This window comes from Filobasidium floriforme (genome assembly GCF_021052385.1).
Source record: "Filobasidium floriforme strain CBS 6241 chromosome Unknown HD553scaffold_26, whole genome shotgun sequence".
NCBI lineage: Eukaryota > Fungi > Basidiomycota > Tremellomycetes > Filobasidiales > Filobasidiaceae > Filobasidium > Filobasidium floriforme.
In genome coordinates this window covers 1-22312 of record NW_025763647.1, presented here as the reverse complement: position 1 = coordinate 22312, position 22312 = coordinate 1, and the positions used below count along the sequence as shown (strand labels likewise).

Here is a 22312-nt window from a genome sequence, read left to right as displayed (position 1 = left end):
ATTCCTTCACGGTTCCGCGCGAGACGGTCCTGCCTGTCCGACTCGTCAACATCATTCATCGATCATCGATCATCTACCGGCTCTTCAGAGTCGAGCTATCAGTGCTGAAGAACCCTTTTAGCCCTCAAACACCTCAATAGAGCTCAAGCAAACGAATCTAGTCGTTCAGGTACGGTCCTCAGATTCTTAGTCAACTTTCTGCACGTACGCGCCTCGATCTCGCTGCAAGATAGCAAGAAAAAGGAACGCAGGCTTTGTATCCTCTTTGTCGGAATCCGTGGCGTTGAAGTGGCAAGTCTACCTTTCCGAGGCATCCATTACTGATTCAAGATGTACGCTAACCATCTAATCGAGTAGTATCCTCGCCCGTGCATCAACTAGACCTGCGACAGCGGAACTTGCACAATTATGGAGGTGAGTCCCATTCGGCGGACCCTGCCTACATTCCGCTATCAGTTTGCGGGTTCTTTGAGCTGACGAATGCAACCTGTTCTCTCAGGCCATTCTCGATTTCTCTCAAGACTTGGATGTCACTCTGTTGGATAGGATTGTGACTGCCATGTTCTCCGGGAACAGGCAAGAGGTGAGTTTACGGGCCTGTGATCTAGCACGTTCCGGTCAACCCGGCGTATAAGTTCTGCGTTGTGTAGAGACTGATTGCGCTCGATCTCGTTGTCTCGGCCGGTCTCTGCAGCAAAACCTGGCCCAACAAGTGCTGACTCAATTCCAAGGTATGTGTATTGGATGTCTTCAATCAGATCTATGACCTCTCAGCTGATTCACGATGACCTGGTACATCTTAGAGCATCCCGATGCCTGGAGCCGTGTGCCTGCCATCCTCGAGTCCGGATGTGGATCGCAGACCAAGGTGGGCATTCCACATGTCGGGTCGTGCTTCAAACGTCACTAATCAGTGTTCGCCCTATCAGTACATCGCTCTGCAAATTCTCGAAAAGCTGATTCAGACGAGATGGAAAGCCTTGCCGGTGGATCAGCAGCAGGGTGAGCATACCTGTTTACACGAGGTGTATGACACAGCATCTAATGACGACCGTATGTCATTACACAGGTATCCGAAACTTCATCGTCCAGGCTATCGTGGATGTCGCTTCGGATGAGACCAGGCTGAGAACGGAAAAGGCCTACGTGAACAAGCTCAACTTGGTGTTGGTACAGGTGAGACCACCTGTTTGACGATTACGCAGTATATCTCAGGCTGATATCAATCAACAATCGTGTGTAGATCCTCAAACAAGCCTGGCCTCATGACTGGCCGTCGTTCATTCCCGAGATCGTGGCATCGTCCAAGACCAACCTGTCGCTCTGCGAAAACAACATGATCATCCTCAAGTTGTTGTCAGAGGAGATCTTTGACTACTCGGCCGAACAAATGACCCAGGCCAAGACCAAGAACCTCAAAAACCAAATGTGTGGAGAATTCTCCGAGATCTTCCAGCTCTGTAGCGAAGTCCTCGAAAAGGCCAACAAAACGAGCTTGATCAAAGCGACCTTGGAGACGCTATTGCGTTTCTTGAACTGGATTCCCCTCGGATTCATCTTCGAAACTCCCTTGATCGACATGCTGGTCACCAAATTCCTCGATCCCATAGAGTTCAGAAACACCACTCTCAAATGCTTGTCTGAAATCGGTGGTCTTGACATCTCGAACGACTACAACACCAAGTTCATCAACATGTTCGCGGGCGTCATGACAGCTGTCAACCGCATGATCCCCACCCACACCGACATCAAGGCTGCTTACGAGACCTCATCCGACGACGATCAGCAGCTCATCAACAACTTGGCTCTGTTCCTTACCAACTTTTTGGGCATTCACCTCAGGCTCATTGAGACTGACGACATGAAGGACCTTCTTCTGAACGCCCACTACTACTTGGTCAAGATCTCGACGGTTGACGACCGAGAGATCTTTAAGATTTGTCTCGAATACTGGACCAAGGTGTGTTCACCTCTAGATGACTCCCCGGGCTCACCTGACTGATTGGCCGGCCTGATACAGCTCGTCAGCGATCTCTACGAGGAGACTCAGTTGGCTCCCATCATGGGTGAGATGAACCCTCTGATGGCCTTGAACCTCGGAGGTGTCTCGACGGGCATGGGTCTCGGAACATCGGCGCAAAGCAACGCTTCGAGCTTGAGGAAGGGTGTATACTCGGACATTCTATCACAGCTCCGTTTGGTCATGATTTCGCGGATGGTCAAGCCTGAGGAGGTGAGCACACTAGACATCGACTGTCGAGGTAGCAAATGTGGAGGAACTGAGATGTTGTGCATCGCCTTTCAGGTCTTGATCGTCGAGAACGACGAGGGAGAGATCGTTCGAGAGTTCATGAAGGAGTCCGACACAATTGTCCTGTACAAGACAATGCGATCCATTCTTGTCTACTTGACGCATCTGGATGTGCAGGATACCGAGGCCATCATGACGACGAAGTTGTCAAAACAGGTGGGTGACAGGGTTTTAGACGTTGTCCGTGTTTCAAGCTGATCAGCGGATTTTTGTAGATTGACGGTTCGGAGTGGTCTTGGAACAACTTGAACACCCTCTGTTGGGCTATCGGATCGATATCTGGAGCTATGAGTCAGTGCTTTCAAGCTTAGATCCGCAATCCGCGGACACTGATCCGATCTCTTTGACGTTTCCTCCAGGCGAGGAGGTGGAGAAGCGTTTCCTGGTTACGGTCATCAAGGATCTCCTCGGCTTGACCGAGCAAAAGCGTGGAAAGGACAACAAGGCGGTCTGCGCCTCCGACATTATGTACATCGTTGGCCAATACCCTCGATTCCTCAAAGCCCACTGGAAGTTCCTCAAGACTGTCGTCAACAAGCTTTTCGAGTTCATGCACGAGACTCATGAAGGTAAGCGGTAGGCAAGTAACAACTTTGAAATAAAAGTTGATCACGTCGATCACGCTCGTATCAGGTGTACAAGACATGGCATGCGACACCTTCATTAAAATCTCGCAAAAGTGCAAGCGACACTTTGTTATGCAGCAGGCTGGCGAATCGGAGCCTTTCATAGATGAGATCCTTCGTAATCTGCACCGGATCACTGGTGATCTTCAGCCCGCACAGGTAAGCGAGATCAGGCAGAACCGTCGCGTCAATATGTCACTCAACCTAGATCCTGCCTCTTCTAGGTTCACACTTTCTACGAGGCAGTCGGGCACATGATCTCGGCTCAGCCCCACAAGACGGTACAAGAGAAGCTTATTGAGCGTCTCATGAGCACGCCGAACGAACTGGCGAGTATTTTTTCCCCATCCGTGCAGTCCAATCGGTCAAGCTAATGACCTCGATGATATACCCTTACAGTGGTTGAACTTGATGATGCGTCAGGCCAACGGCGTAGATGTTCTCGGAGATCCCGAGAATGTCAAGCAGATCGGGAACATTCTGAAAACAAACGTCGCAGCCTGTGTCGCTATTGGGCCATACTTTTTGCCTCAATTGGGCAGGCTCTGGGTTGACATGCTTGGTCTCTACGGAGCTGCTAGCAACAACGTCAGCACGGCGGTTGCTGAACAGGGTAAGCTATACATGTCACTTGCCTGTGGGCTACCATGTCGACTGACTTGGCATTTGCATGTCACTTTAGGGCTTGTTGCGACTCGAACCCCGAAGGTCCGAGCCTTACGAACTATCAAGAAGGAGATCCTGAAACTGGTCGAGACGTACATCAAGCGAGCAGAAGACCTGGAGGGCACCAACGCCAACCTGATCCCTGGTCTCCTGGAGGCCGTCCTGGGAGACTATTCGCGCAATGTGGCGCCTGCACGTGATGCCGAGGTGCTGAACTTGATCGCCACGATCGTCGGTGTTCTTGGAGTGAGTGTTTCGATGTCACGATCGAGCCCTGGACCTTGGCTGATACTTCGCGACGGAGTATAGGCGAGTCTCAACCCCCAGATCGCACCCATTCTCAATTCCGTTTTCGAGCCCACCTTGGAGATGATCAACAAGGACTTTGCTGAGTTCCCTGAGCATCGAGGAGGATTCTTCCGCATGCTGCGAGCGATCAATATCTCGTGCTTCCCAGGTAGGTCGCTGGAGAAGATAGCGGCATTGACCGCGATGTTAAGTGACTTTCTGTTACAGCTTTGCTCGAGCTTCCGGCCGCTCAATTCAAGCTGCTCATGGATTCAATTATTTGGGCTATCAAGCATACAATGCGAGACATTGCCGAGATCGGACTCAATCGTAAGTCTTGCATCGCCTGACTCACATTGCTTGCCTGACTGGCGCTGATAACCGTTCATCATAGTCGCCATCGAGCTTGTCCGCAACTTCACCAAGGAGGACGCCGCCGTTGCAAACGCCTTCTTCCAGCAGTACCTTTTGGCCATGCTCGGTGATGTGTTCTACGTTCTGACGGATACCGACCACAAGAGCGGTAAGTCGATGCTTTCTGTGCGACTATAGGATCCTTGTGCTTATCGCGGGCTTTCGCAGGATTCAAATTGCAAGCTCTTCTGCTGCAGAAGCTCATCAACCTCGTTGAATCTGGTCAGGTCCAGGCTCCGCTCTGGGATCCCGCAGTCGTGACACAGCCGGACATTACCAACGGCGTGTTCCTGCGAGAGCACATTGCCAACCTTTTGCAAAACGCGTTTGCACATGTGCAGAGGTACGCTCGATGGATATATCGCCATTCACGAGATGTTAACAACTGCTTATCCGTTTGCACCGTTCGCAGCAACCAAATCAAGACTTTCGTCAACTTGCTGTTCGACGCCTCTGGTGACGTCGAGCGATTCAAGCTCACCTTGCGAGATTTCCTCATCTCACTCAAGGAATTCTCTGCGGGCGAGGACGACAATGCCGAGCTGTACGTCGCCGACAAGGAGGCCGAGCTCGAGCAAAAGGCGCAGGCAGAAAAGGAAGCGGCGATGCGGGTGCCCGGTCTGCTCAAACCATCCCAGATCGACGACGACGCGGAGCTATGAGCGGTCTCGCTATATCGATTCTTTCCGGTGGCAAGGGTCAAGGTCCTGTCCGAATTACGCATTCCGTTTACGCCCTTCTTACTTTCTGCTTTGCTGTATCATCTGGGGACTAAGAGCTTGAGACCGATCAAGCCGAATCATGCCGCGTGTGCGATATTTACATCTAATGACCAAATGTTGTTGTGGCTGTTAGAGGATTCTGTTCGCCTGCCGGGCGCAATTCAACTTCGAGCCGAATCAGCTCAAGCTTGAGCACTCGACATCTTCTCATATCATCATTCACAGATATATGCACCTACGTCCATACTTCTCATCCTCTGCCCGATCAAGGCATCAGCATTGTGTTGCACTCCCGGCTGTCGCAGTGATGCCATTTCTGACAGAATTACAAGCCTTTCTCTTCGAGGCCGATCGCGGAAGATACGAATTGAACGCTCTCAGGCTGGCAACTACAGGATCGTCGAGGCATCAGCTAGGGGTCGCCCTCGCAGAGCTGAATCAGGTCAAGACTGGTGCCGAGCGACAGTGGACTTTATTTTATCTCTTGAGGACCACGAGTACGATGGACGAGACAGCGAATCTGTACAAGGGATTGCTCAGATATCTCTACGAGGGCGACCACTGGATCGACGGATTGGGCGTGGATCAATATCTAATAGAGATCGAGTACGAGAGACACTTTGCGGATCGGAGGGAAAGCCTCGATCTTCCTCGCAACTGGATAGCGCTTGCAAAGAATCGCCTGACAGCGCGATGGGCTGCCAAGGCAGAAGAGCTCGCTGCTCAACAGATCCTACCGGCTGTACCCAATGTCAAGCCAGAGGACAAGGCCGATGTGAAGAAACGCAGAAAGCCTGCCGAGACCGGCGAGAAGCCATCCAAGCGACGTTCTCTTTCTAATCCGTCGGATCTCGCTCCAGCTTCGAAACCGATTGAACAGGCAGACAGCGAGCAGCCTTTGGCAACCCAAAAAAGGAAGAAGAAGTCGAAGAGATTCCAGGAGGATGAAGAGGGGCAGGAGGAACCTGCCGTGCCTCGCACATTATGGGATGCCGTCGTGGACGACGAGTATCGAAAGATGATCGGTCCGTCAGGGGTTTCGTTTATGGTATTGTCTTCCCTGCTGACATTCCAGATCAGTAGATACGGCCGAGAGTGGACACAACGTGCTGCCACCCAACCTCGACGAATTTCCCACCGAGACGGGCCCACACGACTGGCCTGAAGGTGATACGCTCCACTGGTTCGAAATCGTTCAACAAGCCTGTGCCAATATCAAACTCCTCACCCTCCCGCTCTCCTACCCGGACCTAGTCAAACAAGCTGGAAGACGGAAGCCTAAAAAGGCTCAGCAGAAGTATACTCCGGAAGAGGTCGAGCAGTGGGAACGCGTCGTTAAGGAATGGGATGCCGCGATGGTGGACCTCCCGCAGATCAGAGGAAACGCGATCATCAGGACCAACGATGGGGAGATCGTGTTGTACAAGCTCGACAATGCCTTGACGAAGGGCTGGGAGGATCCAGAAGTCGGAGCCAAGTTCATCGCTCACCTGACGGACAGCCTCGAGACGCTACGTGAGAAATGGAATGGGCCGCTACCTCTTCCGGGCAAGAGCGACACCCGACATCACGCTCTAGAAGAGATGAGGGCCAAGTACGGAGCGGATAACGTCGGCGTTTGGCACTTCGCCTTCTGGATCGCTCAGGGCCAGCCGCATCGAGGTCCGGTCATCTCGTCCCAATGTCATGGCTTGAATAACGTCTGGAGGTTTGAACCGGCGAGTCGATTTTTGGAAGCCATGGCGCCGTGGCAGCAGGCGGCAGCGATGCTATTCAGATTGCTCGAACCGAAATCATGTAAAAGGTGAGATATTCCCGATGGTCATCGTGTTCCGGGCCTTCTCGTCCCTGATCATGCCTACCGGTCTTGCAGGTACAAGGACAACTTTGAAACCCTCTGCGACAAATATACCACCCTTCAAACCATCCGCAAGACCCCACGAACGACATTTCTCGGCCTGGCCATCCCTTTCCAGGTCCGCGTCCTCCCTCACAAAGACAACTCGGACGATCAAGAAGGTTGGGTAGCTATGACCAACCTTGGCGACTTTGTCGGCGGCGATCTGATCGTCGGATCTGATCGAACGGCGTTCAGACTCGAATACAGGCCAGGGCAATTTGTTCTGATGAAATCGGCGCTGTTGAAGCATGCGGTGATGCCGTTCGAGGGCAAGAGGAGGGGATTGGTCCTGTTCTCGCATGAAGACGTGTTCGATTACGGAACCGGGAAGAAGACGGCGAGGGCATGAATTAGGGGCTCCAGAAAGGGAGGCTGATGAGGTTGAAAAGTTCGACAGGCGGGCCGCTGACGAGCAAGAAATTCAGAATGAAGTGAATGTAACATCACATGTACGCTTGCGAAATTGCGAATGTCAACCGTGTTTCACTCCTTGTCAAGCACATCACCTGGATGGTGGTTCTGCTGTGTCGTATCGCGAGTCGCAGCACAAATCGGCTCAATGGGTCTCTAGGGGAATCACATGGAATTGAAGCGTCCCCAAGCGCTCATGTCTCCAGGTAAGACGGACCGCATGGTACCTCCAAACACAAACGACGAAGAGCTTCATTTAGGGCATGAAGTGCGGTGGAAGTTTTACCAATTTGAGCCGTTACTTCCGGTGCATGGCGACGACCAGAGTCCACCAAGGTTGATAATACGTTCCAGCCTGGAAGCGCCGCAAGATCCACTCGTCAGCCGGTCCGCCTTCTCTGCGACCGACCCCCGTCCATACACTCACCTCTCGATCGATCCATTCCTTCCCGTCGTCGGTCGTCTGAATCTCCTTGATCTTGGCGATGATATCTTCCTTTTCCGTTTCCGAACGAGAAGCCACGTACGACTTGGAAAGCACCCTGTCGATACGCTGAGAGTCGACATAAAGCATTGGCGTATCAGTTACACATTCTGCAAGACCCGGACCATACTGGAGACTGAGCGTACCTTGCGGTCGTCATGCACAGACTTCCAGTGGACAATGTTTCGGTCACCCCGTTCTTCCCTGAAGTTGGCGGTGTAACTTGGAGCTTCAAAGGTAGCCTCCCAGAGACCTCGGTGTTGTTGTGGCGTCCCGGCCTCGAGCGACATCTCAAACGTTCGTAGATCTTGCGGATAGGGGGGATCACGGCTGATGTAATCGCGAAATGATCGTTAGATGCCATTATTATCAATTCCGAGAGGTCGTCCGGCTCACTTTTCGTTGTTCCAGATAAAGACCAAGACGCCGTCTGGTTTCATGATCGAGGCAATCTCTTTCTGCGCTCCGTTACGATGGGCATCAGCAATATCTTCATGGCTGCATTCGGTATACGAGGGGCACTCACGATAGCGGCATCGTAATCAGGATGGGCCCAGTGCCAAGCCTGAGCCATGACGACCAAGTCCGCCCATTGCTCCTCTTCCCCCCTCTCCCTCAACCTCGATTTCAATCCGGACAAGTCCGTGAACCCCCCATTCAACGTCTGGACCTCGCCACCATTGACGACTCGTCCCGGGTCAAAGTCTCCCGATTCTACGAGTCCGTCGTATTTCTTGGTCCACTGCGTCCTCATTCCCTCGGAAGGCTCGACGGCGTACAACGAGTGGATGTTCCATGTAGGATATTCGGAGGAGGGCGGGGCGAGCAAGATCCGGGAAAAGAGACCGGTACCTGAGCCGAGCTCGATGATGTTCAGGCCCTCTGGGCGGGACAAGGCGGTCGGGGAGAGGCTCTTGTGGATGTTTTGCAGAGATTCGGCTGGGTAGGACGGGCGGGCTCTGAGGGAACATGCGATACGTATTAGACCTGGCTGAACGCAGTGGCAAGAAGTTCGGCTTCGAAGCTACTCACCGATCGTACTTTGAGAACGAAACGAGCAGATCGATCGTCAGTCTCATGGAACGCCTCTCGTTGGTCGTGCAAACCTACTCACATGCTCGTTGGTACCCTCGCCAAAGCCTTTCCTGGCGACATCGTAGGACGACTGGAACGCCGACGAGGCCGCTTCGGAGATGGTGTTGGTAACGGATCTGATGGTTTCCATTCTTATATATCCTGCTCGGGGGTAGCGATAGAGTTTGGATTGAAAGTGAATGACTAGTGCGAGTTACCAGCTGCGTGATGGTATGCGAGGTATATATAGGGGGGGACATCGTGAGTCGTGAGTAGCTGAGGGACACTGCGAATCGAAGATCACAAACAAACGCCGAACAATCCCGGTCGTCGTCACGCGGATTCGTCGAATCTGCGTGCGTTTCAGTATCATCACAGCAAGAGGGCAGACACGGGACGGTCGGCCTCATCGCTCTGACTCGGTCGTAGCTCTTTGCAGTGACACAGCGTGACCCTACTGGGAAATGGGATACATTGGGGGGGGGATTGCGTATTCCAGATGAACACAACAGGCAACGGGAGACTGGACTGTGCAGCACAGGACAAGGTATCGACTAGAAGCTAGGAGATTGACGTCTCAGGTTTGAGGCTCATGAAATGCCTCCAATGAATGTCAGCACGGATTACCAGCACTGGCATGCTTTACTTGAGACTGCAGTGATGCACGATGCATAGCTCGTACCTCTGTGCGACTCGCCGATTCTACCAGACATACAGATGTAAAACCAGGTCGCTTATCGAGCTTGCCGCTTGTCGTTGGGTCTTGTTCTTTGTTGTCACCATCTACGCGAACGGTGACCGTTGTTGCAATCACCTCACATTCTCGCTTGCGCCCAATTCCCCGGATTTTTATATCATATTTTCCGTTTTAACCAGATCGTCGTTTTCGATCGTGCGATACGAGGTGGATCAAGGTAGGTATGGCGTGATGTACCCTCGATCCCCAGTCTTGGTCAGACAGAGTCGTCCGTCCGATGACGACGGGGCCGGGACGAGGTATCCAAGTACTGGCGAGGTTGTGTGAGGTCGATGGATATATGGAGGTGGGGGTGTAAGCAGATGAAGAAGTGGCTTATCGGTCAACCCCGGGCGTGGGTTCTTCGCTGACCAACCCAAATAGCGACGGGTTTTCCTGGTTCGACCTCGACCTCGACTTTTTCTCATAAGCTTCGACTCGATCTCGTTACAACAACATCTTCGGCGCTGTCACACTACCTCTCAACCAAAAGATCCGCGACTTCATATCATCACTTTGCGCACTTTGATAGCTCGCAAGCTTTCCGAGCTCCAAACCGATATAAGTAAGGTCATCGACCTCCACTTTTAGGAAAGTCGCGTCCTCCCCGACCTTCGATCGAGACCGATTCGGGTTCAACATCGTCAGAAACGACGTTTTCGTCACAACCGAATCGCATCGCATCTCGTATCTTTCACCATTCACACCATTCTTCACCAAGCCTTGACAGTAGTATACCCACAACAAGGACACCCTCCCTCATAATCTATACCCTGGCATAACCTGCCGGAACCTCGCGGCAGCTAAACCTCCGCAAGCTCGGCCATCCACCCATATATCTCACCTAATCCCTCTCCGTCCGGATCGAAAGCATGGGTCTCTTATCGCTCGGTACGCCACTCTCTTGGGACGAGACTAAACCGCTAGCGGACCATGTTCGGGACCACGGGATCACGCAATTCTTGCATACCTGGGCGAGGTGGAAGGATGTCAAGGAGGGGAAAGGGTTCTTGTGGGGTGACGAGGTGCGTTCCAAGCTCGAGTCCGGAAGACTCGAGGGGCTGACCAGAGTGTATTGCCCTGATCGATTCTTCTGTCTTCTATCTGTTCGACGACTCCGTTTTACGTGTCGCCCGAACTGCCTGGCCGATAGATCGAATACATGGTCATCACCTTTCCGGAAGACGGGTCTAAACGGGCCTTGCTCTCCCTGCGTCAGTCCGAAATCCTGGAAGAGCTCAAGAACGTGGTCATCGACCTGAAAGATGAGGAACCCGAGAAGAGGTGGGTCTGTTCGAGCTAGACCCAACTCGTCTGAAAGAAGACAGCGAGCTAATTGCATGTACGGGCATTCGTCAGCATGGTCGTCCCGACCTTCCACCCCGAGTACGGTCGATACATGCTCGAATCCACCCCCGGTGCTCCCTATTCGGGCTCCTTGCGTGACCTCGTCTCTGTGGAACAAAACATGCGGTTCCGTCGTAAACTCGCCAAGTGCCATCTGAAGGACAACGAGTTCCCCATCACCATTACCTCGTACCCTCGACTCGGGGTCACCGATACGCCGTTCACCGTACCCGAAGCTTGGAGCGAGGCGGACAGCGATGCGAGTAGGAGCTTGTTTGTCGGGCAAGGGGTCACCAATCCGCATGCGAGGTTCCCGACGCTGACGGGGAACATTAGGAGCCGGAGAGGAGCCAAGGTGGAGATCAACGTACCGATCTTCAAGGATACGAATACGCCGAGTCCGTTTATCGATCCGACCATCCCATGGGATAGGCAGAGGTACCCCGGGGACGACGGTTAGTGTGCAGCTTCTCGAGCGAGTACCTCGGCAGTCTGAACTGATTCACAATTCGGAACTCGATCCTGTTACCTCACGCTAGAGGCCAAGAACGGCGCGGCCAAACCGGACCACATCTATATGGACGCCATGGCGTTCGGTATGGGTTGCTGTTGTCTCCAGATCACCTTCCAAGCCTGGAACGTCAACGAGGCCAGGAGGGTGTACGACGCCCTCGTCCCCGTCACCCCGATCATGCTCGCGTTGACGGCGGCGAGTCCGGCGTTTAGAGGTTATTTGGCGGATGTGGACGCGAGGTGGGATGTGATCGCTGCCAGTGTGGATGATCGGACGGAAGAAGAGAGGGGGTTGAAGGTGAGCTCCAGAATTTAGCCTCGAGTTAACCGCGATCTCGTACAGAACCAACATGCTGACTGCGAGCAACACTTTTCGTAGCCTCTCAAGAACGACAAGTTCAGGATTCCAAAATCGAGATACGACTCTGTGGACCGATACATCTCGTCAGACCCTCGAAATAAGGATTATTATAACGATATCGACTGTCCTATGGACGAGGCGATTCACAAGCGGTTGCTTGATAACGGTCAGTCGATCGCAGGCCAGACTGTTCTCGGCGTCCGAGGGGTATAATGACTTACTGTTCCCGCTAATGATTCAGGTATCGACGACGCCCTGGCCAAACACATCGCTCATCTGTTCATCCGTGACCCGCTCGTCGTCTTCAGCGAACGGGTCGACCAGGACGACGAGACGTCGATGGACCATTTCGAAAACATCCAGTCGACAAATTGGCAGACGATGCGGTTTAAGCCTCCACCTGTCGATTCGCCCATCGGATGGAGGGTCGAGTTCCGAAGCATGGAAGTCCAGCTGACCGACTTTGAGAACGCTGCCTACTCGGTGTTTATCGTTCTCTTGACCCGGGCCATCTTGAGCTTTAACCTGAACTTTTACATGCCCATCTCCAAGGTGAGAGAGCATGATCTTCGACGCTGATCCTTCTCATTTGGTCGCTAACTGCCCCTTCCGCTGGTTCCGCTGCAGGTCGATATCAACATGCAGCGAGCGCAGAAACGGGACGCTGCCCGATCGGAACTCTTCCACTTCCGGAAATGGGTCTTCCCTCTCGGTCGATCTCCCTCGCACGACGACTGGAGCAGTCGACCATCCTCGCCCTCGCGAGCCGGGTTCAACGGGGAAGGACAAGGTGAGGATACTGCGACAAACGGGACCGCTTCGCGCTCGTCGTCGCCCGGGTCGTCGGGCTCGAATCAGAATGGAGATTCTAGAGCGCCAGGTGAGGAAGTGGAAGAGATGACAGTCGACGAGATCATCAACGGAAAGGTGAGCCCAATTCCAGCCTGTTAGTAAAGATTACAAGCTGATTGTCCGTCTTCACAGAACTCGTTCCCTGGTCTGATGGGAGTCATCAACGCCTACCTGAACTCGCTGAATGTTGATCACGTCACCCGTTGCGAGATCCGCACATATTTGGACCTTATCAAGCACAGAGCCCAAGGTACGCAGCGACAGCGCCTATCAGACCATGCGGACTCCGTCTGATCCTTGTCGTCATTCTAAAGGCAAACTGTGCACACCCGCTGCTTGGATCCGAAACTTTATCACCTCGCACCCCGCTTACAAGCACGATTCTGTTGTATCGGACGAGATCAACCACGACCTAATGAAGGCGCTCGACGAGATGTAAGTAGAGCGCACTGAGCCGCTCGTTCCACTGGCACTGACTCAATTGACTCGGTCTCTATAGCGAACGGGGTACCAGAGCCGCCCCGGAATTGTTGGGCAAAGCATACCGAGGGAGCGATCATCACTAGAAAGTTGTAGCTCGAGAAGCGTTGTACAAGAGAAGACCTGGCGATCACGTCGTTTTCTACATGGGGAAGCAGGACCATATTGACAAGAGTCGATGCTTTTGGCGACCTTGATCGTGGGCGGAGACATGGACCGAGAGCGAGAATCCCTTACCGCCAAAGTATGACAGCCGTTCGGGGGCAAAGCGATGGGCTTGACGTGGACTATTCCTGAATTGCTAACGGGGCTGGATGTTCTAGGCGAAGCCGTCGTCCTCCTGCACCGCTCTTACAAGTCCAGCATCGTTGCTGTGCCCCGTTCCTTACTTGCTGGTAGCCCTGTCGGTAGTCCAGTCGAACAGAATGAAATGGCTCAAGTGAAAGACATTTTGCAACCGGAAGCATCGGCTGATTGCGCTTCAGTCCCGGCGTTTCACCTCTCACGCCGCGCGCGAGAAAACGGGTCGATTCAAACATGTCTTACATTCTCGACACACTATATACCACGACATAGATCGGTAGTGGTAGTCAGGGCCTTTATACAGGCGCGTATGGTACTGCAAGGCGACTATCACGAGTTCTGCGCATGCGGATCGAGTTTTATGAACAATGTCCAGTTATTTACAGTAAACCGCCTGCCAAGTTGATACTTTTGTCGTCTACATGGACAGCCCTGCCATGCTGTCCATCCCACCACTCCTGCTCGAAGAGGACTTAGAAGAAGAGGAAGCTTTTGGGTATTTGAACCAGGTTGGTAAAGTCTTTGAAACTGCTCCGTCCCCAGCTAATTCTGGTTCGGTCGAGGTCATCAGAACCGGAGCGTTGCCAAGGATGGGTGCCCATTGGAGGGGTTCGAGCTTGCCGCCCTCTGTTTCCCCACATCCACAAGGATAGCAAAGTGGTTAGCACTCCATCAATTGACCGCCAAATTTTGTGCTTCAAAGCAAAGACAGAACTAACCTCCTGGATTGTACATGTAGGACAGACCCATTCCTGGAGCTTCCTCGCTCGGTTTCTCCTGTTTGAGCGCTCTCGGACGTTTTTCCGCCTTGAACGTACTCTTCTTGCCTTCGATAAGGATACGCATCTCGTGCTGGAAGATTGAGTACATGAAGGGTACCAAGGCGATCATTGCCAGTTTCTTGCTTGCTGTAGCGTGCATCGGTTCAGCGGAGACAACGAAGTCAACAGGCTTGTGATATCGCAAGGGGCTGAGAAAAGCAGAGGGACCTACCAAAAGCCAAAACCGCAATCGAGCTGAGGACTTTGATGTGCCAAATCCTGTGCTCCAAACTATTTTCAAGCCAAAACAAGTATGAGCACCACCTCTGCATTGATAATGAAGCAAATCTGATTCAGTCAGACTTACACCCTCTTTTGCTCGGTGTAATAGTCTCCACGATCCTTCTTTGCCTTGTCTTCCTTCTTGAGGCGCTCAGAGATGATCTTGGTCGCGGCTTCCCTGCGTTTCTTGTCATACGCCTGGACGAGAGAAGGAAGTTGTCAATACTACGTCGGGATGAGAAAGAGTCCGGTTCATACCTCTCCAATTTGGAAGCGACCCTTGTATATATATGACAGATCAGCGCTTCGGGCTCTTGTGTAACGATACCAAGGGGATCATCACTGACGACATGAGGTTGCAACCCGCTCTCCCAAACCATATTCTTGTTCTCGGCCGAAGCCAATCCTACGGGGAAAGGAAACAAGCGCGGCTGAACCAGGGATGTTGATAAAAAAGCTGACAGTACATCCGTATAGGTGAGTATCAGGTCGATTGATTGGGTTACAGGACAACTTGCCACTAGGGTGAGCTCGGGAGGCTGTGTCCTGCGTAAAGCAAAACAAACGTCAAATCGCATAAGTCATATTACGGTATACACCACGTCACTCACCCACAAAGAGAATGGTCTATAAAGGCGGATATCGACTCAGCTAGATGTACCGGTGTGAACAAAAGGTCGAGCCAGAACTCACATCTTTCGTGAAAACTCCGTCTCGCCATGATTGACCTTCTTTATTTTTGAAGCCGCAATCTGCTTGGCATTCCAAGCTTTTACCTCTGCCTCCCACGCCCAGCTCACATACATCCGATGACAGAGTAGCAGCCTACGGAAATCGAAGAAGGAAAGCGGATCCAGCAGATGTCTCTCTAGGCAATGTCTGGCACTCACACGACTGCTAATATAGTCGCCCTTGAGAACATCAAGTAGAAGCCATACGCCTCTGGTGGCAAGTTATCGATCGAAGACATCCAGAGAGTAGTCCCGACCATCAGGAACCCGGCCACTTGCCAGGGTCCATATTCGAAAGTCTTCGGCTCGGGTCTCTTCTCGCTAAGAATGCAGGGAGACCACGCCTGAGTTCAATGAATGGGGTCAAGGGGTTTGGGGGAACATTACTTACGTTGAAGGCGCTTGACCCATTTTGTTAGTCTTTTCTTGGCAGGTCTGATCTGATAGCCAGGTTGAGGGTGCATGGACGCTCTGAGCAGGGTATGTTCGTACTTCAGTTTGAACCCGGTGTGTACTTGCGTTTTTGAATAAACACGTCGGCTGTTGGCTCATCAAGCCTTGCGAGTTGACCTGAAACGTCAAACCCTGACTTGCGCGCCTTCCTTTATACATTCGGATTAGGGTGTTTCAGACCAGACCTCGCTCAGCCTTTGAGGTCCGACAGGAAGAGACCCCCAGTCCCCCATTTCTGTATCACAACTCCGGGTGTAACAGCAAACTTGCAGAGCTTGAACGATGTCATTGACGACGTCATGATGGCGCTCGTGCGGCAAAGAATCGTATATCTCAAAGGAGCTGTATCGCAGATCCCAAACGAGCAGCCAGACATGGGCCTTGCGTGGATCATCTGGGTGGTCGAGGACCGGCATGAGTACTAGGCTCTTGCGGCTCAACCACTGAAGTGTTGTTAGCGAGGTCAATACGGGATCAATTAGCGAAGGAGAGACGGAATTAGATAGCTAGCCGGAGTATGTTTAGAGAGTTTCAGGCTCACTTCCACAACTTTCGCGCTGCAGCAAGCGGGCCCATCCATTTCGACCAATCTCGCGACCTCGACAAGCGCGCGCCTCCCAGTCGTAAAAAGGACACCAAGGTGGGCGGCATCCAGGCAGACATCATGGTTAACGCTCGGCGAGCCACAGAGTAATGCAAAGCTGGCAAGCTGTTGAAGTGGCCGCAAATCGAGTTCGGGGTTAGGGGTTAGGGAGCGCAAACAGTCGCAATCGACTTTGTGAACATGCCCGTAGGTCCGTAGATGTAGGTGGCGAGTGGGAATACCAGCCAGCCCGTCGCACTAGCTTCAGGACCATCATTTATTCCGGCAAGGTTGTTGTCCCGCACTTGCCGGTGCATGTCGTTGCAGTGTAGGAGGATGACCTCTTCGATAAAACCGTCGAGAGCCCTGTGTCAGTCAACTATGTACAGCACACACCCCGTACAGCAAGGGAAGTCGTGTGTATATATCGGGCTGCGAGCTGAAATCCCCATCCAACCACCTCTCATCAATCAATCATCCTTTCGAGATATCCATCATCCGTACCTGCATATTCTTTACAAGCAAACACAAGACCATAACCAAAAACCGACACGCCGTCATGCTTCCTCCTTTACTTGTCGTGGAACTTACATTCCTGAGCTCTATTCTCTTTGGCCTGGTCATAGAATGGGAATTGCCCTCTCCCTTGTGGCTCTTCCCCTCTCCCTTTCAGCTCCGCCCCCATCGTTCTCGGCTGTCCCTCGATGCATCCTCCCTCTCGGATCTTTATCAGTAGCAATCGTGCAAGAGACATGCCATCGTGAATGTCGTTACAAGAGTTTCGTTAAAATGGGACGACTACAACCGTCGTCTTTGTATCGCTGTCTTACTTCCCTCTCACACCTGATTCGACCAGACATTGGCAGCATAAGCGTGTCCGCAGCCTGGCTTGTGTTTGAACCCTCCTCGGATGACGACGCGTCCGTTGACGAGCTTCATCCCGGCTCTCCCATCGACCCTCTCTCCGCCGTCTCCCCGTCGCATCGGCCCCTCGCAGTCCGGGATGCAACAAAGCACCGGACCCGCCAAGGTCGAGCTCGAAATCTCTGGTTTGGGCACTGGGTCGACTCGACCGTCCTGGTTGACGATCGTCGCATCGGCCGCGCACCTTTCGCCAGCTTCGCCCAGGTAGCGTAAATAGACGTCCTTCCAATTTTCATCGGTCTCAACCCTGATCAACCCGGCGTACGGATCGTCTGGATCAGCAACCTCGTCTTCTTCCCTGATCGTCTCCTGCGGCCAGGGATACCTGTACAACCTGACGTCGAGTGGCGGTCTCGTTCGAGGTTTCCCATTAGGTAGCAACAGGGGTGACGGACCGCGTTTCCCCTTGGCCGTCTTCGACCCTTGACCAAACTCGAGCTGTTCGGCCGATTTCCACGCCTCGGCCGCCTTGAGGGCTCGATCGTACCTCTCCCCGACCCTTGTCGCCCATTCGTACGCCTTGTCGATCCCGTCCTTCCAACCCGCTCGGAATCCCTTTTCCCAGGCGTCCAGTTTAGTCTGATCGAGCGGCAACGATTCACCACCGAGGTTGACCGATTTCAGCTTGGAAAGCGAGGGGAGAACCATGCATACGGATTGAGGTGGAGGTATGATCAGATCCGCATCGTCCTCGACACCTGCTCTGTCGTTGGTCCTGTTCCGTCGACTGTTTTCCCGGACCGAGAATGTAGCCACGGCGATGGTTCGTCGGTTTCGACGCGGTCGAGCTCGTTCCATGGCGCGATACTGCACGGGCTCCGGCTCTGGTTCCGGCTCGGGTACCGGCCGACGTCGACGAGGCGGTCTCTCGATCGGATCACCATTCTCATCAAACTCGAGCTCGTCCTGGTCCTCGTCCTCATCCTCGCCATCTTCTTCACCCTCGTGCTCCTCCCTGATCGGTCGTTCCGCCGAGATCCTCCTCTGCCTCTCCCTCTCCAGTACGGCCTCCCGCCTCCGCTGCACCTCTTCCAACCTCGTCAACTCTCTTTCCCTCTCCTTGGCCCTTTGAATCCCCACCATTCCCGCACACATCCTCGCCAGATCCGCACACAAGATTTGCCCAGAGTCTTTCCCCCGGAATCCGAACAGGTTGGTCCGATCGAGAACGATGTGTTCGAGCTTGCTGTACCGTCGCAGGAGGACGGGCAACCATCCGTCCAGCCTGACGTTCGAGGTGGAGACGTCCAGGTACCTGAGCCGGGGGAACCAGCGTCTCCCCTGCGCGTCATGTGGCGTATCTCCTCCCTCGCTCAAGGTTTTGACGACATCCCTTCCGGGACACCTGAGTCTCAAGTCCCTCACGTGCCAACTCCCTGGAGACCTGGCCAACCGCGCCAGACAGGTGATGTCGTGGAAGACGACGGGCTGGGCGAACGTGCTCGGTTTAGCATCCGCCAGTCTGCCCGAGAGGTAAGGAAATGGACCTTGACCCGTATACCCCGTCTTGGGTTCGACAGGATGAGCGTCGGCGAGCGCGTCCCACGCTTCGTCGTCGTCGGACGGTTCCGAGCCCGAGTCCGAGTTGGCTTCGTCCGACGAGGGCAGGCCGTCCCTCTTCTTCTCTTCCCCGTCCACATCTACCTCTCCACTTGCTGTTCCACCCTGAGCTTCCTGCAACAACCGCTTCTGTTCCTGCTTCTCTTTCGCCAACTTGACCCTGGCCATCCGTTTGACCAGGTGCGGTACCGAGAAACGCGGGGGGACGTCCTGTACGATGGAGAGGTGACGAAAGGTAGGTGTCTCGGGCCAGGTCCGGGTGATGGTCTCGATGGCGGTGTCAAAGTAGGAGCCCTGCCGAGGTTGGCGAGAGTAAAGAAGCGAGAGGAAGAAGAAGAAAAGCAACGATATCAGCAGCGAACCACATTTCAACCTCACGGAAGCTCATGGCTTACCTTTAGAAACTGATAATACGTCGCCCTATCTACATACGGCCTGAACCTGACCTCGACCACCTCGATCCGCTTCCTCTCGACCTGAAAGGCCTCTGCCAGGTGTTCCGGTGCGAAGTTCGTCCCCAAGTTCAAAGAGAGCCTTCGGATGGCGGGAATGAGACGGAGGACGTTGTTCATCAGGTCTGCGTCTCCAGAGAAACAGGCGAGGGTGAATGATTCGACGAAGCGGAGTAGACCTCGTTCGTCGTCGTCGTCATCCTCCTGGGCATGCTCCTGCTGCTCATCCTCGCCGTACTTTTCCCGCCTCAACCTCTCCCACATCGGTCTCAACTGTTCAGGCCTGCCCACTCTGAGATGCGTAAACAAGTGTCGTTCGCTGATGGCCAACTCGGGAAAGACCTGTTTGAGGTTGAGCGAGGTGTACTGTAGCTGGTCGGCGGGTACGTAGAGGAGGAGCGAGTCTACGAGTTCGGGTGGGAGTCGGTGGATCGGGGCGAGCGAGGACATGTCGTCCGTTGTCGTCTCTTCTTCTTCTGGTGATATTTCCTGTGAAGTGGATGACATTGTTGTTGTTGTTGCTGTCTTTTGCAGCTTGAGCTGTATATGAACAGCAAGCACTCATTACTATCCACTTGACCAACCCTAATGATAATGACCAGCTCTTCGTGGTCATTAGTGATCAGCTGCTCGACCTCCACCTCCTTCTCGATCGATCATCAAGGGTGCGTTTACCAATCCTCCGCCGGTTTTTGGCCTTTCCGGATTTGTTAGCGTGCGTGGCTGTAAGCGTGGAATGGCGCAAAATTACCAAAATCCGGCTGTTTCCCAAATCAAAATTGTACGATTTTGAAGTCCGCGGGTTTTGAGCTGAGACTTCTCGTTGACGCTTGACCGATATGAACAACTCTCGACGTCGACATGTAATATACTGAACGATCATCTAAATAACGTTCTTGTATCGATACTAGTCGCTATATAGACCTTCTAAGATGTCAGACGTTGAGCTAGATGACCAAGAACGTTATGAGGACGATCTCCAGGACGCCGCCGCCGTTTTTGACCGATATCTCGACCTCTGGCGACAGATATTTCGACCTCGCCTCTACGAACGACCCTGTTACGGCGGAAGTCGCTTATCGAGATAGGTCCTAAGTCGTAAGGCGTAGGGTGCTTATAGGTGAATCGCAGGTAGTCGGGAGAATGTCGCAAGTCCGCTTAGATGAAGCGGGTTCGGGTGCGGGATACGAATCCAGAGATATATGGATAAGGAAGGTGATCACTCGGTGTGAGGTACCGGATTCGGTCTAAGGTAAATCGATGAAACGTAGATACTTAGCGACGTCCTTGAGTTTGTAACCTCTCCGCAACACGTCTTGAAGATGTTGTAACAAGTCAGATAGGCGTGTATTGAATGTGATATCGGAACTTGACCTATTACTATTACAGAGCGTCCTCTATCGAATTCGGTCAAGTTCCTCTAGCTATTTATACGGAGACGAGTACGGAGACGAGGCTGGCGAACACTGAAAAGACCCAAGAGAAAAGAATGGCGAGAGATGGCGAAACTGGAAGAACGAGATGGCGAACAGACGAATCCTGTCGAGAGCAACCGGATTCGGTAGAGGAGGCGAGTTTGAGTTCTCATTTGTCCCTAGGTACGTCGAGTAAGGTTGGCGAGGTCCTGAGTAGAGTTGTCGTGTACCTCGAGGTCCTTGTACCTGTGTGTGATGTGTACCGGGAACGTATTGTTGTTTCGGTGAATGGTAAGGCGAATGGTAGGGACGACCGAATCTGCTCCGAGGGAATCGGATTCGCCTCGTCGAGCCGGACTTAGGTGTATGCTGATGTCCGTAGATCTAGCCTGTGTGTCGGTAGTCGACTCACGTGATGATCCCGTAACAGTATATCCCCCTCCGGAATGGCGCGCCCCGAGCCATCGTGTTTCAAGTATTGATCGCATCAATTTGTTTGATGATTGTCTACGACGCGTTTGTTTTGATTTGATGGCGACCGAATTTTCCATTTCGCTAAGGCCCATCGACTCGCGTCGAGTGGGGGTATAAGCCGGATCCGTTTCGATTGAAACGAATTGTGCACTTCCTTTCTCGAAGATACTCAACGATGCCGTCTCCTGACGTATCTCCCAAGATTGAGGAACGCTCGACTCCTTCTCGAGCCTCGACCGTAAATCCAGGAGACTCGGCCTCTCGTTCGTGCAATTCGAGTCGATTCGGTTCCTTTGCGTGCACTGATCCAGTTCCGCTTTGTGTGTAGAAGTCAACCAGGTCTTTTCCGGAGGAATTTTCGATTTCGAACAACTCCTCGATATGGACGACACGGACGAGGTCGACCAGAATTTGGCCTCGAATATAAGGGGGCTGTCGGTGACCCGATCGGGGTTGGAAGGTAAGCAGATTCGGTTCCGAAAGGCGGTTTCGTTTCGCTGAACTTGTTGAATTCTTCGCAGGTGGTGAACCGGCTCGTCGGGAAGGGCTCTACGGGGAAGCTCGTAGGCCAACTGGGCGCCCGGTATCGGGCGAGGATGTTGCCATGACCGGGCAACCTTTGGACGTGGTCGACGAGGAACCGGTTGCGGGGCCGAGTGCGGGTGAGTAAAGCGAATCTGCTTGGATCCTGAATTGATAATTCGTGACCTGATACTATGTCTATTCTTGCTCGATTGTAGCTGTCGTGTCGCCGCCCAGGACTCCTCGAGGGAGGTCGATTCAGCGGAGTCGACATGGCCGACACAGCGCGAGGTCGAGTCGAGGGAGAGGAGCCGCATCGGCGGGTGCGAGGGTCGATGTCGAGAACATCGATTTGGGGGGTGCTCTCGTGCGCCAACGGTCGTCGAGCCCGGAACCTGGTAAGCGTTTTTGTCTGGTTTCTACCGGATCCGGTTCGACGAAGCTAATTTGGATAATCGCGTTCCAGCTCGGCCCATCGACTTCGAGGGCGTACAGCCGACTCGGCGAACGGGTGCAGCGCCTGCCAACTTCTTTGACGACCTGTCGGAGAAGAAGAAGAAGAAGAAGAAGGTGGCGACGTCCGAGGATGAGGATTCGGACTACCGCGACAGCGGTGTACCGGGTGAGTCGCCCGACACGTCTCCAGGGTCAGCGTACGAACGGCAGC

General features: G+C 53.3%; 6 protein-coding genes across 6 annotated transcripts; 3 read left to right on the top strand and 3 right to left on the bottom strand.

Moving 5' to 3' along the window:
- Positions 1 to 70: 70 nt before the first annotated feature.
- Positions 71 to 5112, top strand: HD553DRAFT_136034 (CRM1 C terminal-domain-containing protein). The gene is made up of 21 exons (XM_046176634.1): positions 71 to 291; positions 358 to 414; positions 500 to 583; positions 695 to 731; positions 804 to 868; positions 930 to 1002; positions 1070 to 1176; positions 1244 to 1960; positions 2021 to 2233; positions 2306 to 2467; positions 2527 to 2602; positions 2671 to 2880; positions 2945 to 3096; positions 3162 to 3266; positions 3337 to 3550; positions 3620 to 3849; positions 3913 to 4060; positions 4120 to 4221; positions 4286 to 4414; positions 4474 to 4648; positions 4718 to 5112. The coding sequence occupies exons 2-21, from the start codon at positions 409 to 411 to the stop codon at positions 4965 to 4967; spliced, it is 3255 nt and encodes a 1084-aa protein (XP_046033091.1). The 5' UTR covers positions 71 to 291; positions 358 to 408; the 3' UTR covers positions 4968 to 5112.
- HD553DRAFT_136064 (uncharacterized protein) lies at positions 5113 to 7031 on the top strand. Its single transcript, XM_046176635.1, has 2 exons — positions 5113 to 6052; positions 6111 to 7031. The coding sequence occupies exons 1-2, from the start codon at positions 5257 to 5259 to the stop codon at positions 6833 to 6835; spliced, it is 1521 nt and encodes a 506-aa protein (XP_046033090.1). The 5' UTR covers positions 5113 to 5256; the 3' UTR covers positions 6836 to 7031.
- Positions 7032 to 7366: 335 nt separating this feature from the next.
- Positions 7367 to 9239, bottom strand: HD553DRAFT_300883 (S-adenosyl-L-methionine-dependent methyltransferase). The gene is made up of 7 exons (XM_046178646.1): positions 8937 to 9239; positions 8855 to 8862; positions 8349 to 8781; positions 8219 to 8280; positions 7969 to 8152; positions 7766 to 7891; positions 7367 to 7693 (listed from the first exon to the last, which is right to left on the bottom strand). The coding sequence occupies exons 1-7, from the start codon at positions 9045 to 9047 to the stop codon at positions 7637 to 7639; spliced, it is 981 nt and encodes a 326-aa protein (XP_046033089.1). The 5' UTR covers positions 9048 to 9239; the 3' UTR covers positions 7367 to 7636.
- Positions 9240 to 10410: 1171 nt separating this feature from the next.
- Positions 10411 to 13299, top strand: HD553DRAFT_135950 (putative glutamate-cysteine ligase). The gene is made up of 10 exons (XM_046176632.1): positions 10411 to 10657; positions 10786 to 10916; positions 10992 to 11434; positions 11519 to 11790; positions 11872 to 12019; positions 12095 to 12405; positions 12481 to 12780; positions 12838 to 12955; positions 13020 to 13140; positions 13205 to 13299. The coding sequence occupies exons 1-10, from the start codon at positions 10505 to 10507 to the stop codon at positions 13269 to 13271; spliced, it is 2064 nt and encodes a 687-aa protein (XP_046033088.1). The 5' UTR covers positions 10411 to 10504; the 3' UTR covers positions 13272 to 13299.
- A 557-nt stretch (positions 13300 to 13856) lies between these two features.
- On the bottom strand, positions 13857 to 15673 carry HD553DRAFT_352742 (uncharacterized protein; the record flags this gene model as incomplete). Its single annotated transcript, XM_046183716.1, has 11 exons — positions 13857 to 14115; positions 14208 to 14396; positions 14482 to 14540; positions 14617 to 14729; positions 14790 to 14810; positions 14879 to 14988; positions 15053 to 15077; positions 15143 to 15158; positions 15225 to 15356; positions 15422 to 15583; positions 15654 to 15673. The coding sequence occupies 11 exons, from the start codon at positions 15671 to 15673 to the stop codon at positions 13907 to 13909; spliced, it is 1056 nt and encodes a 351-aa protein (XP_046033087.1). The 3' UTR covers positions 13857 to 13906.
- Positions 15674 to 17135: 1462 nt separating this feature from the next.
- HD553DRAFT_329936 (uncharacterized protein) lies at positions 17136 to 19684 on the bottom strand (the record flags this gene model as incomplete). The annotated part of the gene is made up of 2 exons (XM_046181948.1): positions 17136 to 19076; positions 19178 to 19684. The coding sequence occupies 2 exons, from the start codon at positions 19682 to 19684 to the stop codon at positions 17136 to 17138; spliced, it is 2448 nt and encodes an 815-aa protein (XP_046033086.1).
- Between the last annotated feature and the right edge of the window lie 2628 nt (positions 19685 to 22312).

Coding starts and splice junctions, on each gene's coding strand:
- HD553DRAFT_136034 (XM_046176634.1), top strand. Junction 584..694: donor TCTCCGGGAACAGGCAAGAG/GTGAGTTTACGG, acceptor CGGTCTCTGCAG/CAAAACCTGGCCCAACAAGT. Junction 2,603..2,670: donor ATCGATATCTGGAGCTATGA/GTCAGTGCTTTC, acceptor CGTTTCCTCCAG/GCGAGGAGGTGGAGAAGCGT.
- HD553DRAFT_136064 (XM_046176635.1), top strand. CDS start 5,257: ATGCACCTACGTCCATACTTCTCATCCTCTGCCCGATCAAGGCATCAG. Junction 6,053..6,110: donor CGAGTATCGAAAGATGATCG/GTCCGTCAGGGG, acceptor CCAGATCAGTAG/ATACGGCCGAGAGTGGACAC.
- HD553DRAFT_300883 (XM_046178646.1), bottom strand. CDS start 9,047: ATGGAAACCATCAGATCCGTTACCAACACCATCTCCGAAGCGGCCTCG. Junction 8,153..8,218: donor TTTATCTGGAACAACGAAAA/GTGAGCCGGACG, acceptor CGATTACATCAG/CCGTGATCCCCCCTATCCGC. Junction 7,694..7,765: donor AGGAATGGATCGATCGAGAG/GTGAGTGTATGG, acceptor CGGCGCTTCCAG/GCTGGAACGTATTATCAACC.
- HD553DRAFT_135950 (XM_046176632.1), top strand. CDS start 10,505: ATGGGTCTCTTATCGCTCGGTACGCCACTCTCTTGGGACGAGACTAAA. Junction 10,917..10,991: donor GATGAGGAACCCGAGAAGAG/GTGGGTCTGTTC, acceptor GGCATTCGTCAG/CATGGTCGTCCCGACCTTCC. Junction 12,406..12,480: donor TTTACATGCCCATCTCCAAG/GTGAGAGAGCAT, acceptor GTTCCGCTGCAG/GTCGATATCAACATGCAGCG.